Below are 16,860 nucleotides of genomic sequence, written 5' to 3' on the forward strand. Positions count from 1 at the left end.
AGGACGTGTGGCCTCCTCCCTTAAAGGAGTTTGAAAGGGGAAAAACAAGTGGAGGACTGGGGTAGTTCTCGGATTGAGAACATTAGATGGGGTAGTAGCTGGTCCCAGTTCTTCCCATTCTGCTCGATGACCTTCCGCAGCATTTGTTTGAGCTTTTTATTGAACCGCTCGATGAGCCCATCTGTCTGCGTGTGCAAAAACAGAGGTCTGGATCTGCAGGAGAGCACACAAATCTTTCATTAGGCGGAACATAAACTCAGTACCTTGGTCTGTCAGGATCTTGTTCGGGATGCCCACCCAGCTGAAAGGTGGAACAGCTCCCGGGCGATTCTCTTGGATACCGTCGCCCATAGGGGAATGGCCTCGGGATACCGGGTGGCATAATCTAGTATTACCAGGATGTACCGATGTCCTCATGCTGTTTTTACCAGGGATCCCGCTATATCCATGGCGATGCGTTCAAAGGGAACCCCCTATGATCAGTAGGGGGACCAGTGTGTTTCGGAAGTGTGCTTTTGGGGCAGTGATTTGACACTAGACAGTAGTCTTCCACGGCCCTCCTCATCCCAGGCCAGTGGTACCGGGCAGCGATCCGTTCCCGGGTCTTCTCCATTCCCAGGTGCACCCCCAACAGGTGGGTGTGGGTGTGGGCCACCGTCGGGGCAGCAACAATATCTCTCGAAGTTCCCCTGTTGGCATGACACCTGACACGAAAGGTTATTCTTGATTTGGAAATGGGGGTATCGCCAGTCACTCACCCCGGAAGTAACTGTCCATCCACCGCTATCACTTGGGCTGCGGAGGCTTTCAAGTTTGGATCCTCCCACTGGGCCGTCCCGAATTGTCCCCTCAGTTGGCCCCCAGCGGGTGTCTCGATTTCGAGGGGTAGGCTGGGCTACAGTGGGTTTGAGGTCATTTGGCCCTGCCGACTGTTAGTTCGGGGTACACAGCAGTGGGGCTGTCCTTCCGTCCCATCGAATGGGTCGCCGACTCGGCCCTGCTCCCACTCAGCAGGGCCTGAGTGTCCTGATGCATCTCCACTGCTTCCAGGAGGCCCTCCAAGGTCTGGGGCGCACATAGACTCACTGCCCTCTTCATGTCGGGGGGTAGTGCCCTTAAGAAGCGATCCAGGACCACTTTGTCTAGGATTAGAGAGGGTGGATACATCGGTTGGAGCCATGCCCTGGTGAAGCACAGTAGGTTGCTCATCTGGGGTCAGGGGGCTGCGTCGGTTATGAACCTCCAGTTGTGGAATAGTTGAGCCCGATGGAATAGTTGAGCCCGATGTAACCGTAGAAGCTGACTATCTCCCATTTGAGTCCGTCGTAGTTAGCCGCCTGTTCATCGTTCAGGTCCCAATACGCCTTTTGGGCATTCCCAGAGAGGAACGGGGTCAGCAGACTTGCTCACTTCTGCCTTGGCCATCCTTCCCGTAGCGCTGTCCGTTCAAACGTACAGAGGTATGGTTCGATGTTATCATCTTCCCTTAGCTTGGTTAAAAACTAGTTTGGATGTGATTCAGTAGACGCTCCTCCTTGTAGCTTCCTGATTTACTCAATGAGGCGGACATTTTGTAGTCGCTGTTCCTCCAGTGTTCTTTCCTGAACTGCTTGTTGGGCCCGGACAAACTGAGCTATCAACTCGTCCATGCTGATGCTGCGTAAACGTCAACCCTGATCTAACCAAGTCAACAGATTGCCCGCATTCTCCACCACTTGTGGCAGACCAGGGGGTTTGGTCAAAACGCTTACACAGATCAGACACAGACAGAGTAGGATTAGCTTGGTTTCAAGGGTGTTTATTTGAATTACAAACCAAAATAAAAGAATAGGTCTCCCCGATGAGACCCTCTTCGGGATACCGTCTTCTGGGCTCCAGGTATTGCTGTATCCTGTGGAGAACAAAAACTGAACTCCCTCCTTTTACCTCTGGAATCGTCCCCAACTATACAGTAATAACCTTTCTTCCCCCAGTACCTTCTCCCGTGTGCTGCCCTTCTGGCAGCTTTATGGGACCCGTCCAGAAGGTGAGCAATCAGCCCTTGATTTACTCACCAACCACAATCAGCCCCAATTAGTCCTGGCCGGAGAGCCCGTCGAGACCTGGCACGTCCAGCAGATGGAGTAATCGCCTCGTGATGTATACTCCGTCTGTCACCAGGCCTCGACGAGTCTCCCCCTGGTGGCTGACCTGCTGTACGTTACAATAAGGTATTTCAGTTTTTTATTTTTAATACTCAAAAAATTCAAATGACCTGTTTTCGCTTTGTCATTATGTGATATTGTGTGTAGATTGATGAGGATTTTTTATATTTTATTTACTCCGTTTTAGAACAAGGCGGTAACATAACAAAATGTAGAAAAAGTAAAGGGATCTGAATACTTTCCGAATGCACTACATATATTAGGACAAGCAATGTCGAAGTGACATGGACTAAAATAGAGTAGAAAAGAATACAGCATATACATATGAAATTAGTACAGCTAAATGTAAACATTATTAAAGTGACTAGTGTTACATTGTTAAAGTGGCCAGTGATTCCATGTCTATGTACACAGGGCAGCAGCCTCTAAGGTGCAGGGTTGAGTAACCGGGTGGTAGCCGGCTAGTGACGGCTATTTAACAGTATGATGTCCTTGAGATAGAAGCAGTTTTTCAGTCTCTCGGTTCCAGCTTTGATGCACCTGTACTGACCTCGCCTTCTGGATGATAGCGGGTTGAACAGGGCGTGGCTTGGGTGGTTGATGTCCTTGATGATCTTTTTGGCCACCGGGTGCTGTAGGTGTCCTGGAGGGCAGGCAGTGTGCCCCCGGTGATGCGTTGGGCACACCAATAATAATAATGGCACAAACCAACCTCTGCTGGGATGTGTTCTGGAGAGAGCAATTCTATAGATATACATTTTGTAGAACAGACATCACACTCTATCATGAAGAATAATAAATACTGTCAGCTCTATTCAACACAATGTAATTTCTGTCTTGCCAGAACGAGTGTCTGAGTAAAATAATGATTAAAAAGTGTCATGCTATTTCAAAATGTATTCCACTGGTCTCAAGATGAGTCCACTCCACAGAAGGTAAAAGTCCACCATAACAAAAACCACATCTGGGTAGCTGGGTGTGCCTTTTTTGTCCATTGTTAAGACACTAGCTGTTCATCTACATGTCTATTTGCGCCACTTTTTTTGGTCATGTGAGAATAAATTGTTGTGTCCGAGACAAATTTGGTTGGTTATGAGTCACATCGACCATTACATCCAGGAGGGGGGTGTCAAGATATATATAGTGGACCTGTGCTTGTCCTCTGTGTACTCATAACATACTTCTTACCCCTAGTCCCACGCCATGTTGGTTTGTCCTGTTGACGTGTCTCTGTCTCTGAAGAACAGATGGCTTTACACATAAATCCTATTAGCAACTTTCTGCTGATGGTGAACCATTCAGTTCAAGGCTCCTCACTCTCTTAATTAACCTCCATTGTGTTGAATTGCCTCATTTTGTCTTTTTTTTATAACTAAGAACGTTTTCGGTAAAGAGGAGTTTGTAGTTTATTAGAGCCGAAGTCACTGGCTACACCATGTCTGCAGAGAAGGTAACGTTATAGAAACTGTGTTTTGAAGAGCTTTTGTTGTTGAAAGGATGTGAGAGAGGGAATAATGGTGATGAACTTAGAGCATTTCTTTATGTAGCATTTTGATTCAGATATACCGTCATGGTGTTTAGATGAATATAGATGAATGACTTAACGTTATTCCCTCTAGATCGTTAGACAATTCACTGGATAGAAGACCAGTTGACCAGTAATCAGATTATTACAACAGAATGCTGCTGTGGTATTGTTACAGTTATTTTTTTATTTTTATTTAACTAGGCAAGTTTATTTAACTAGGTATTGTTACAGTTGTTACAGTTGTACAGTTGTAGTTGATTTCCCCCAGCCTGGACTGGTGTGCATAGTAGTGCTGGTTATGTAGAATTAACCACCTAGTTGTGTGGAGGTTCTGGGATAAATGTGCTGTATTGTGGGAAAGACTTGGGAGGGGGTTCTATGTTGTCTGTCATTCATGAAACCAATCATGTCTCTCCTCCTATTTTATGGACATAGTACCCAGATTTATTTCAGAAAGAGTGTTGTTAATGGACTGTGGTTGTCATTGGCTATCACGTCATGGTGAAAAACCCACAGGTGGTAAGATGAGAGTGGATCATTTTCCTCTTCCTTCTCTGCCCCATCGTCAGAGACCTCATGTCCATTAAAACTGAGGGGGAAGGATTTACCTATCTGAAGGATACAAAAATATGAAAAATATTGTTTCCTTAAACATATTGATGCAATGATTTTGAATTCGGTCATCAGTTCCCCCCCTCACAATTGCCTGACGACTTTGCCTGTAGGCTGCCATTACTCAACTGACAGCTTGTCTAAGGTGAGGACAGAAATAGAGCCACATCTTAATCGGATTACCGTGGACATCCATCACTGCACCCCGTCAGTCAGTGTTCAAATGACCAGCAGGATCACAGTGGATGACATCCTTATTCTCTGTGTCTTGGGATGCTGGGTTGTGCTGTGTTGTTTTGTGGTGTGGTGTGTTGTGTTGAAAGGGATTTCTGGGAGGTTGGTTGACATAATACCAGATCAAGGCTCATGTAGTGGACAACTGTCTGGTTACTGTGGGAAATGGGACTAATTGGGAGAGAAGCTGTATGTGCTTGTGTTTGAATAGAGTTGGATTGTCCAGTGCACTTCCAACTGCACAAGAGTGTTTTTAAGAATGCAAGTAAAACATCTGCCCAATTTTAATTACATTTGCATTGATTTAAAAGTCCAGAGCCATTACTTTCTATACTTATTTTCCGGAGCAGCCTTGTGCAGTTGATATGTACATCTCTAAAACACTATTACTACAACTAATATACAACTACTTAATCTCTGTAACACTGGATGTGACGCAACATGTTCACGTGACTGAGGCAGCTGACTGTGATTTTCTCAGTCCTGACCAGTTGGTTAGGTCACTGTGTCATTAGGACAGGTTACATAAAATAGATTAACTAGAATATTCTAATGATTATTATCAGTTCCAAATGAAGATATTAATGGATTGATTACTATTTCCTTTTTGAAAGCAAATCAGTTTTAAGAGAATGTCTTGAAAATATGCATTTTTGGATAATCAAGTGTACTGTATTTGTTGTAGTGTGATTTGAAATGTACAGTGTTTGACTTGTTTCTGTCTCCATACCTTTCTGCTTGCATATTCCACTGTCTTTTGAATGGTAAGTTACTAAAATCCTCATGCTCCTAAGCACACATTTCCAGTGGTGGGAAAAAAGTACATGCATATGCAATAAGTGAAAACACATAATCTAACTGGGGACAGCTAGCTAACATAATGTCAGAAAGCATGATGCGCTTGCCAGTTAACTTTCATCATATTTCTGAGTTGGTCAGATATTAGTTTAGAAAGACTTGAAATTGGCATGGGAGCTAACTAGCTAGCAAGCCACCAGCTAGATGCTTATCAAAGGTAGATAGGTTGTTGGTTAATTTTACAAAAGAAATCGACCAATATACAGTACCAGTCAAAAGTTTGGACCCACCTACCCATTCAATTTTTTTTTTTAAATGCTTACTATTTTCTACATTGTAGAATAATAGTGAAAACATCAAAACTATGAAATAACACATATGGAATTTGAGTTTCTTCAAAGTAGCCACCCTTTGCCTTGACGACAGCTTTGCACACTCTTGACATTCTCTAAACCAGCTTCACCTGGAATGCTTTTCCAACAGTTTTGAAGTAATTACCACACATGCTGAGCACTTGTTGACTGCTTTTCCTTCACTCTGCGGTACAACACATCCCAGACCATCTCAATTGGGTTGAAGTCAGGTGATTGTGGAGGCCAGGAAATCTGATGCAGCACTCCATCACTCTCCTTCTTGGTCAAATAGCCCTTACACAGCCTGGAGGTGTGTTGGGTCATTGTCCTGCTGAAAAACAAATAATTGTCCCACTAAGCGCAAACCAGATGGGATGGCGTATCGCTCCAGAATGCTGTGGTAGCCATGCTTGTTAAGTGTGCAATGAATTAAAAATAAATCACGGACACCATTTTATTTGTAATTTTTTTATTTTACGGATAGCCAGGGGCACACTCCAACAGTCAGCATAATTTACAAACAAAGCATGTGTGTTTAGTGAGTCTGACACATGAGAGGTAGTAGGGATGACCAGGGATGTTCTCTTGAATTGGACAAGTTTTCTGTCCTGCTAAGCATTCAAAATGTAACAATAACTTTTGGATGTCAGGGAAAATGTATGGAGTAAAAAGTACATTATTTTCTTGAGGAATGTAGTGAAGTAAAAGTACAGATAAAGTACAGATACCTCCAAAACTACTTAAGCATTTTAGTACTTTATTTTTACTTAAATACTTTACACCAGTGCCCATTGACATAAATGCATGCTTCATGCAAAAGGTAGTTACAGAGTTTAATGGTTGTGATAGGATGATTAAAAATATTGTAGTTATTCCACAATACTAACCTAATTGACAGAGTGATAAGAAGGAAGCCTGTACAGAATACAAATATTCCAAAACATGCATTCTGTTTGCAACAAGGCACTAATGAAATACTGCAAAAAATGTGGCAAAGCAATTAACTTTTTGTCCTGAATACAATGCGTTATGTTGGGGGCAAACCCAATACAGCACATTACTGACTACCACTCTCCATATTTTCAAGCATAGTGGTGGCTGCATCATGTTATGGGTATGTTTGTAATCGTGAAGGACAAGGGAGTTTTTCAGGATAAAAAATAACCCGGAATGGAGCTAAGCACAGGAAAACTCCTAGAGGAAAACCTGTTCAGTCTGCTTTCCACCTGACACTGGGAAATGAATTCACCGTTTAGTTGGACAATAACCTAAAAGACAAGGCCAAATCTATACTGGAGTTGCTTACCAAGAAGGCGGGGAATGTTCCTGAGTGGCCGAGTTACAGTTTTGACTTAAATCAACTTGAACATTTATGGCAAGACCTAAAAATGGTTGTTTAGCAATGATCAATAACCAATTTGACAGAGCTTGAAGAACTTTGATAATTATCATGTGCAAATGTTGGAAAATCAAGGGCTAACCCAGAAAGACTCACAGCTGTAATCACTGCCAAAAGTTCTCCTACAAAGTATTGACTAATGGGTGTGAATATTTATGTAAATTAGATATGACTGTTTTTCCTTTTCAATAAATGTGCTTCATTTTCTAAAAACATGTTTTCACTATTTCATTATGGGGTATTGTGTATAGATGGTTGTGACATTTTAAATTCAGTCTGTAACACAACAAAATGTGGAATAAGTCGAGGGGTAAGTCAACACTTTCTGAAGGCAATGTAGATCTGAAATTATGATTTTCTCCTTACTTCATATCTGTGTCATCTGTCTCTGGTGTCTGACACTCTCTTTCCTCTCCTCATCTCATACCTGACTCTTCTTCCTATAGATAATGCTTTATAGAAGCCAAAGAAGAAGAAGGCAGAGACAGCGAGCTCAGCCACCAATGGTGCCGACGCAAAGCCCAAAAAGACCAAGAGCAAGAAGAGCGATGACCTGTCTGGAGAGGAGAGTCCTGCAGTTCAAAGTACGGACAGTTCAGATGAGATATCTTCCAAAGAGATATATGGAAATTATTGTGTAAAAGATCACCAGTATTTTGCCAGCAAACAGACCCAGGCGAAGTGAACTTGCTGCCAAAATGTTGTTTCTTAAACAAATAATTTTTATCTGAGACAGAGTGAACATGTAATGAATAAATATATCAAAACATTAAATTTCTTTGGAGGTCATCCCTCTCTCAATCTTCTTAACGATGTTGTTTCTTTTCATTATGTTTGTCAAATAGATGGAAAAAAGGTAAAGAAAAAGAAAGCAGATGAAGAAAAAACTGAAAAAGAGAAAGAGAAAGGGAAAGGGATAGAAAAAGAGAAAGACGAGCCAAAGAAGAAAACAAAAAGTGTGCCAAAGAAAAAGAAAGGTGAGCAGTCAGAAACATAACTGGTATTATGCCCAAGGCGAACTGCATGTTATAGCATCAAAACTTCTGTAAAACCCAATAAAATGTACTCTTCTTTTCTGCCCAAGGTTCAGATACAGAAGATGACGACGATGATGATGAGGAAGAGACTCCACAAAAGAAGACAAAGAAAAAGACCACAAAGGAAGGTTCTGAAAAAGATGGCAAAGATGGCAAAGAGAAGAAATCCAAAGCTAAAGGTGGACAGATGTATAGGAAAGCAATTTTCTTAAAGGAGTTAGTACACAACAAGAATAAGACCTGTTTTAAGAGGATTAGGTAGGAGATTGAATTGTAATGTTGAGTGAGAGGAAACACTAGTCCTGCACACGAGGCGGAAGGCCACAACCTTATGCTGTCATCACCTAACAAGCTGTTGCAGATTACACAACAAGACAGTGTGCAAAACATATAAACGAAATAGCATCACTGATAGAAGTATTTTCGTCTCACATCTTTTTTCAGATGACAAAGAGTCTGACAAAAAATCTAAGAAAGACACCAAGAAAAAGGAACCAGCTTCTCTGTTCTCTGTAAATGGAGATAAGGATAAGTCAGACTCCAAGAGCAAGAAGAAAGGTACAGTAAGCCTCAACACTATAGCTTTAAGTACTAATTTTAAACTGCTGCAACTTTAGGGATAATGATTAACTTTATAGTTGAGAATCAATAACCCATCGTCATGTATGATTTGTGTCTAAACATCTCCAACATCGGAAGTCTCACACCCCTTTTGCAAGAGCACATACTGCAGTGTCACAGTACCGTTGGTAAAGCACTGTAGGTACACTGTGAAACGATCATAACCTGAAGTGGATTCTCTTAAACCAGCAGCCAAATCAGATAGTGAAGACAGCGAACCAGAAACCAAGTCCAGCAAGTCAAAATCAAAGAAGAAGGAGAACGCCAACCCAGCATCCATGTTCTCAGCAGGGGGGGAAAAGGACAAGGACAAAGACAAGGACAAAGACAAGGACAAGAAGAAGAAGAAGAAAGGCAAGTGTTTTCTGTTATAATTAAATACAGCTCCGGTGTTTGACCGTATTCCTGCTGGTCAGTAAAATAAAGTTGTCTGATATTTCCCAACGTTCTATTTCCTACCAGCCAAAGCATCAGACAGTGATGATTCTGACTCCGAAGCAGAAAAAGGAAAAAAGAAAAAGGGAAAAGGGAAGAAGAAAAAGGTTTGTCTGTTTATTTAGCTAGGTCATAGTCTGTTTAGTTAGCTAGGTCATAGTCTGTTTAGTTAGCTAGGTCATAGTCTGTTTATTTAGCTAGGTCATAGTCTGTTTATTTAGCTAGGTCATAGTCTGTTTAGTTAGCTAGGTCATAGTCTGTTTAGTTAGCTAGGTCATAGTCTGTTTATTTAGCTAGGTCATAGTCTGTTTATTTAGCTAGGTCATAGTCTGTTTAGTTAGCTAGGTCATAGTCTGTTTAGTTAGCTAGGTCATAGTCTGTTTATTTAGCTAGGTCATAGTCTGTTTATTTAGCTAGGTCATAGTCTGTTTATTTAGCTAGGTCATAGTCTGTTTATTTAGCTAGGTCATAGTCTGTTTAGTTAGTTAGGTCATAGTCTGTTTATTTAGCTAGGTCATAGTCTGTTTAGTTAGCTAGGTCATAGTCTATTTATTTAGCTAGGTCATAGTCTATTTATTTAGCTAGGTCATAGTCTGTTTATTTAGCTAGGTCATAGTCTGTTTAGTTAGCTAGGTCATAGTCTGTTTATTTAGCTAGGTCATAGTCTGTTTATTTAGCTAGGTCATAGTCTGTTTAGTTAGCTAGGTCATAGTCTGTTTATTTAGCTAGGTCATAGTCTGTTTATTTAGCTAGGTCATAGTCTGTTTAGTTAGCTAGGTCATAGTCTATTTATTTAGCTAGGTCATAGTCTGTTTAGTTAGCTAGGTCATAGTCTGTTTATTTAGCTAGGTCATAGTCGGTTTATTTAGCTAGGTCATAGTCTGTTTAGTTAGCTAGGTCATAGTCTGTTTATTTAGCTAGGTCATAGTATATTTATTTAGCTAGGTCTGTTTAGTTAGCTAGGTCATAGTCTGTTTATTTAGCTAGGTCATAGTCTATTTATTTAGCTAGGTCATAGTCTGTTTAGTTAGTTAGATCATAGTCTGTTTATTTAGCTAGGTCATAGTCTATTTATTTAGCTAGGTCATAGTCTGTTTAGTTAGTTAGGTCATAGTCTGTTTAGTTAGCTAGGTCATAGTCTGTTTAGTTAGCTAGGTCATAGTCTGTTTAGTTAGTTAGGTCATAGTCTGTTTATTTAGCTAGGTCATAGTCTGTTTAGTTAGTTAGGTCATAGTCTGTTTAGTTAGCTAGGTCATAGTCTGTTTAGTTAGCTAGGTCATAGTCTGTTTATTTAGCTAGGTCATAGTCTGTGTATTTAGCTAGGTCATAGTCTGTTTATTTAGCTAGGTCATAGTCTGTTTAGTTAGTTAGGTCATAGTCTGTTTAGTTAGCTAGGTCATAGTCTGTTTAGTTAGTTAGGTCATAGTCTGTTTATTTAGCTAGGTCATAGTCTGTTTATTTAGCTAGGTCATAGTCTGTTTAGTTAGTTAGGTCATAGTCTTTAGTTAGCTAGGTCATAGTCTGTTTAGTTAGCTAGGTCATAGTCTGTTTAGTTAGCTAGGTCATAGTCTGTTTAGTTAGTTAGGTCATAGTCTGTTTATTTAGCTAGGTCATAGTCTGTTTAGTTAGTTAGGTCATAGTCTGTTTAGTTAGCTAGGTCATAGTCTGTTTAGTTAGCTAGGTCATAGTCTGTTTAGTTAGTTAGGTCATAGTCTGTTTAGTTAGCTAGGTCATAGTCTGTTTAGTTAGCTAGGTCATAGACTGTTTAGTTAGCTAGGTCATAGTCTGTTTAGTTAACTAGGTCATAGTCTCTTTAGTTAGCTAGGTCTCAGTCTTGCCACAGTGATGGCAGGTGGGGTATACAATTCTGCAATCCTTTAATAAAGTATTACATATAAATTAACCTAAAAGGTCCCCAAATGAACATTGGTTAAAGATGCTGATAAGCTTATAACCATATTCTTTCCTGTCCCACATCCAGGAGGAGAGGCCTCCGTCCCCGGACATTGAGTTTGACAGCCTGGAGGAGTTTGTTCTGCAGCCAGCCCAGCAGGGGGTGACTGTCAAATGTAAGGTGACCCGGGACCAGAGGGGCTTGGACAAAGGCCTATACCCCACATACTATCTCCACCTGGACAATGAAAAGAAGGTGAGGCACTCTCAGAGGACAGGTTTAGGGGGTTTACTGTCACACACAGCTTTAGAGATTTGAGATTCATTTTGAAACCAATCCGAGATGGAGCCAACGCGCATAAAACCAAGTTGTGGACTTGTGATACAGTATGATTTGCATTTGAGGAATCATTGTCCAGGGGATTAATTATGTGTTTTTACAGGTCTTTCTACTTGCTGGGAGAAAACGAAAGAAAAGCACAACCTCCAATTACCTTATCTCCATAGACCCCACAGACTTGTCTCGGGGTGGAGAAAATTTCATTGGAAAGTTGAGGTATGCTGTAACCTACATTCATAGCTCAAACTGAAGAATTTCCATAAAACATGTTTTATTGCAGCTGTAATCAGGCATTTCATAAACTTGTGTAATTCATGAAGTGATTCTTTAAGCATGTGTAATTCACGGAGTGATTCTTTACACTCCATAGGTCCAACTACCTGGGCACGAAGTTCACAGTGTTTGATAATGCACTGCACCCAGACAGAGCTCTACCAGACATGTCCAACGCTCGCCAAGAATTAGCAGCCATTATTTACGTAAGGCATTGAAGTGTACATTAATGAACCATTTATAAAGGTTTTTCCAAAGGGTTCATAAGTATTTTATAAATTGCTAATTATATGGTGTAGTAAAATGGGTTATAAAGGGTTTGTAAAGGGGCTATAAGTATACTGAGCAAATATATAAATGTAATATGCAACAATTTCAAAGATTTTACTGAGTTACAGTTCATATTAGGAAATCAGTCAATTGAAATACATTCATTAGGCCTTAATCTATGGATTTAACATGACTGGGAATACAGATATGCATCTGTTGGTCACAGATACCTTATAAAAAAAGATAGGGGCCTGCATCAGAAAACCAGTGTGACCCCCATTTGCCTCATGCAGCGTGACTCATCTCCTTCACATAGAGTTGATCAGGCTGTGGATTGTGGCCTGTGGAATGTTGTCTCACTCCTCTTCAAGGGTTGTGTGAAGTTGCTGGATATTGGCGTGAACTGAAACACGCCATTGTACATATTGATCCAGAGCATCCCAAACATGCTCAATTGGTGACATGTCTGGTAAGTATGCAGGCCATGGAAGACATGGGACATTTTCAGCTTCCAGGAATTGTGTACAGATCCTTGCGAAGTGAACTGTGCATTATCATGCTGAAACATGAGCTGATGGCGGCAGATGAATGGCACGACAATGGGCCTCAGGATTTCGTCACGGTATCTCTGTGCCATCGATAAAATGCAATTGTGTTTGTTGTCTGTAGCTTATGCCTGCCCATACCATAACCCCACCGCCCACCATGGGGAACACTTCACAATGTTGATGTCAGCAAACTATTCGCCCACACAACGCCATACACGTGGTCGGCGGTTGGACATACTCCCAAATTCTCTAAAACGATGTTGGAGGCAGCTTATGGTAGAGTAATGAACATTAAATTATCTGGCAACACCTCTGGTGAATATTCCATGAGCCAGCATTCCAATTGCACGCTCCCTCAAAACTGTGTTGTATGACAAAACAGCACATTTTAGAGTGACCATTTATTGTCCCCATCACAAGGTGTACCTGTGTAATGATCATGCTGTTTAATCAGCTTCTTGGAATGCCACATCTGTCAGGTGGATGGATTATCTTGGTAAATTAAAAATTCTCACTAACAGGGGTATAAACAAATTTGTTCACAAAATCTGAGAGAAATAAGCTTTTTGTGCATATGGAACATTTCTGGGATCTTTTATTTCAGCTCATGAAACCAACACTTTACATGTTGCATTTATATTTTTGTTCAATGTAGTTCATAGACTGTTCATTATTAGATTGTTATTACAAAATCTTAGTTTAAATTGATCTATGATGGAATCCAACTTCCCCAAAAATGTCATTCCTAATTCCGCTTCTTATCTCTCTGACTTTTGGGTATAGGAAACAAATGTCTTGGGAATGAAGGGTCCCAGAAGGTTGACCGTTATCATCCCAGGGATGGGCAAGGACAGTGAACGAGTACCCATCCGACCTCGCAGTGTAAGCAAACCGTTGTTATACAGATGCCACTCTGTCAGAGTTATGGATGAGGTCGGAACAGCAGTTCTGTTCATCATGATTTCTTCTTTGTAGGACATTACATGCTGTGTAAGCTACATACAGTATGGTACAGTATATCTGATGATTTTATCACATTATTCCTCATTATCCATATTGTTATTGTGACCAGCTGGGTCGTTCCACCAATTTGGTGCCTTTTGAGATGTGTAACTCGGTAAAACAATTACTTGATGTCACCTAATTTTAACATTCTGTCATAAAGACCACATGTTCAACTTCATAAAATAGATATTTTCCTATTTCAAGATGTTAAATAAAAATGTGACTATAGTAAGTGCTTAGTAATAAGTGCTAAATAAAGTAACAGGGTTGACCGAAACAGGTTTGATCGAAACAGGGTTGACCGTAACCTGGTTGACTGTAACAGGGTTGATTATATCAACTTAAATCATCCATAAATCCCCTTGTGCCATGGAGAATGGAAGCTTGTTGTGTACAAAAGGAAGTGGTAATTGAATGTAAACTTCACAATTATGATTTATTTTTACATTCTAGCCTGTCTATCTATGGGTAACAGTGTTGACGTGTTATGTTCGACCCGCTCAGTTTTCCACCAGAAAAATGTCCAAAAAGAGTACAACCAGCTCACCTGCTTTTACTCTATGATTTCACTAATAGATGTTAAATGTTTATTTTAAAAAGGAAGTTTCACCATATTCAAATGGGAGCTCAGTTCACGTAACAGGGTTGACCTTAAAATGGGGGACAGACTTAAATAAATCACTAATCACATGAAATAAATAATCTTCAGAAATGACAAAGCAACAAAAGCAACAAAATAACTCAGGCTTTAAAAATGTTTGAATGTTGTGGTCTATATTAAATTAAAGGACACTTCATTGAATATAACAGGCTTTTAAAATTCTATATTTGTGGAACATTTCTACTTAAAATGTAAATGGGAGGCAAAAGGCACTAATTTCATGGAACGACCTAGCTAGTGTTGCTGCGTTTCTTCCTCCCCCATTTCTTCAGGACAACGATGGTTTATTGATGAAGTTCCAGAATAGAAAGTTGGACAATCTAATCGAGCTCCACAACAAGACCCCCACGTGGAATGAGGAGACGGCGTCCCATGTGCTGAACTTCAACGGCAGGGTCACACAGGCCTCCATCAAGAACTTTCAGATCGTCCACAGCAAGGATTGTGAGAAGAGTCTCAAACCGCAATCATTACATTATTTACATATTGTTTATTTCTAGTACATATCATGAATAATACAGGTGAACAAAAGTCAAGTTGAATAAGGTTGAATAAAGTCACAAAATGTAATTTGTCATTTTCCTGTTAAGAATGTAAATGTTAAATGTTTTTTGTGTGTTTAAAATATTTTATTTATTTTCTTATTCTAGTGGACTATATTGTGATGCAGTTTGGACGAGTAGCAGACGATGCCTTCACTCTGGACTATAGCTACCCTATGTGCGCAGTGCAGGCCTTTGCCATCGCTCTATCAAGCTTCGATGGCAAAATAACCTGTGAATAAGAGGGAACCATTTAGGCTCTGGTGCCTCCTCAAGCTGCTGCAACTCGTTATTGGCATACAGATGCCAACTACCAGAAAGAATAATTTTCTTCACCATTACTCAACATCAGTGCAAGGTACATGGAAGGACGGAAGTCCTAGATGGAATGGGGGTCCAAGTGCATTTCATATCACATGGACTGCCTCGGGATTGTTTTGTTTGTTTGTGTCTCATTGCAATGATAATCATGAGCTTTTCTGGGAACAAGATTATTTTGACCAATTGGAGATCCTTGAGTGCAGTGAAGGACGTGAGGGGATGCTGATGCACCATGCAAGTCTGAGCACTGGAGCTTTGGTGCTTTGGCATTACACCATTTCAGTGTAGGGGGATGTGGACCAATTGGGGGATGGAAGTGACATCTGAAGAGTGAAAGCCTATTTTCCTCCTACATCAATGCTTTTATAGCATAGTACATGTCCAATATTCGTTCATTCTGTTGTGTTTAATTTGGAATACAAATCCAGTAATGTGTCGGTAAAAAATCAATCTATTGGTAAAAAAATGTATATATTGGTAACACAAAACTGTGTCTACGTGGACTTATAGAAAATTAATTTAAAAACATGTCAAAGTATATTTATTTAGGCCTACTTTTTCTTATTATTTTTAGGGTTATATTTGTTTCCATGCATTATTTGTGGTATTTCCAGATTATGAAATTGACTTAATTTTACAAATTAGAGGTTTCATTGTGAACAGTCATGAGGCAGAGGTATAAGGCAATATGCTTGTATCATGTGACTGTGGGCAGTCACAAGTATTTCTCTAATCATCTCATTTGCTGTTCTCATTCCACTCAAGTGACAATTTTGATGTTGTTCTGATTCCTGCCTTTTTAAGTTATATGTTCTCTCTTCGGCTAGATTCTGTCTTTGTATGAATCGTGTGGACAAGAGCCTTATATTGACAGATATTGACAAATATATGGCACTGATGTGGACCATTGTTGTTTTGATAAGGATAGTTAATATATGTTCCAAAGGTAAACAATGCATTTCAGTCTCTTGTGAACTTCTCTTGAATGAAAGTCAAAGTGCAGGCTTGAAGATAACATGCTCAATAATGAATTAATCTGCAAATAAAATATGACATGTTTAAAATGAATTCTTACAGGATAAATGTATTTGCATACAGTAAACACCCAACATTATGCTGTATAGTTTACTGTGCATTTGACACAGTACTATATTAGTGTTAACTTGATAGATAATTGTCAACTCAATGCTCCCTGGGAACCTGCCTTGATTCGACATCTTGCTTTTGAATGACAATGCTTTATGACACAATGTCAGCAGTCAGCAGCAGAACACTGGTTTCAAATGAATCAGTTGTTCGTTTTCTAGTTTTCTGAGACAGTCGTACTGTTTTGTAGATGTTGTTGCCTTACAAAATGTGGGGTAAGAGAAGAAACTTGATTTTAAGAGGAAAAACCTGTTTGGGCTGACAGCTGAGGATCCTGAGAGCAAGTGGAAGGTGTGCTCTCTGCCCGAACCTGCTCCGGCAGTTGTCCAAACTCGCAGAGGCAATGAAGCTAATCACAGACAAGGTTTTTGGACAATTATGTGCACACTTCCTCAGAGTTGACTTCACAGAAAGTTGTCTTCTTGAAGTGTCCATGTTTAGTAAACAGAGCGAGCTATGACTATGACGCTGTCATTTTACCTACACGTTTTATTTTGTCGTCTGTAATTCTCTAGAGGAACGCTACTTTAAAAAAAAACATATTTTCAGCAGCAACCAATCCTATTAGCAACGTAGGCCGACTTCCAATGCCAACAATCGAAATCATTATTTTTACCAACAGAGGGAGCTATTCTATTGTCAGATGTGAATAGGTATACATGTTCAAATGAAAGCTTCTTAAACATTTCATGAATTCGAA

General features: G+C 40.2%; 1 protein-coding gene across 2 annotated transcripts; it reads left to right on the forward strand.

Moving 5' to 3' along the window:
* Positions 1-1,148: 1,148 nt before the first annotated feature.
* LOC139371360 (tubby-related protein 1-like) lies at positions 1,149-16,082 on the forward strand. Of its 2 annotated transcripts, none has more exons than XM_071111711.1 (13): positions 1,149-3,594; positions 7,529-7,652; positions 7,914-8,045; positions 8,153-8,284; positions 8,550-8,663; positions 8,919-9,086; positions 9,195-9,268; positions 11,143-11,310; positions 11,498-11,610; positions 11,765-11,873; positions 13,269-13,367; positions 14,424-14,595; positions 14,802-16,082. In XM_071111711.1, exons 1-13 carry the CDS (start codon positions 3,580-3,582, stop codon positions 14,933-14,935), a joined length of 1,554 nt encoding a protein of 517 aa, XP_070967812.1. In that variant the 5' UTR covers positions 1,149-3,579; the 3' UTR covers positions 14,936-16,082. The 2 variants fall into 2 exon arrangements, with proteins under 2 accessions (XP_070967812.1, XP_070967811.1); XM_071111710.1 differs by having other exon boundaries at positions 1,151-3,594; positions 8,916-9,086.
* The last annotated feature ends 778 nt before the right edge of the window (positions 16,083-16,860 follow it).

Source organism: Oncorhynchus clarkii, chromosome 17 (genome assembly GCF_045791955.1).
Source record: "Oncorhynchus clarkii lewisi isolate Uvic-CL-2024 chromosome 17, UVic_Ocla_1.0, whole genome shotgun sequence".
Classification (NCBI taxonomy): Eukaryota; Metazoa; Chordata; class Actinopteri; order Salmoniformes; family Salmonidae; genus Oncorhynchus; species Oncorhynchus clarkii.

Excerpts from the sequence above, each read along its gene's own strand:
- LOC139371360 (XM_071111710.1), top strand. Across the intron at positions 8,664-8,915 it reads CTCCAAGAGCAAGAAGAAAG|CAGCCAAATCAGATAGTGAA; the intron begins GTACAGTAAGCC and ends CTCTTAAACCAG. Across the intron at positions 13,368-14,423 it reads TACCCATCCGACCTCGCAGT|GACAACGATGGTTTATTGAT; the intron begins GTAAGCAAACCG and ends CCATTTCTTCAG.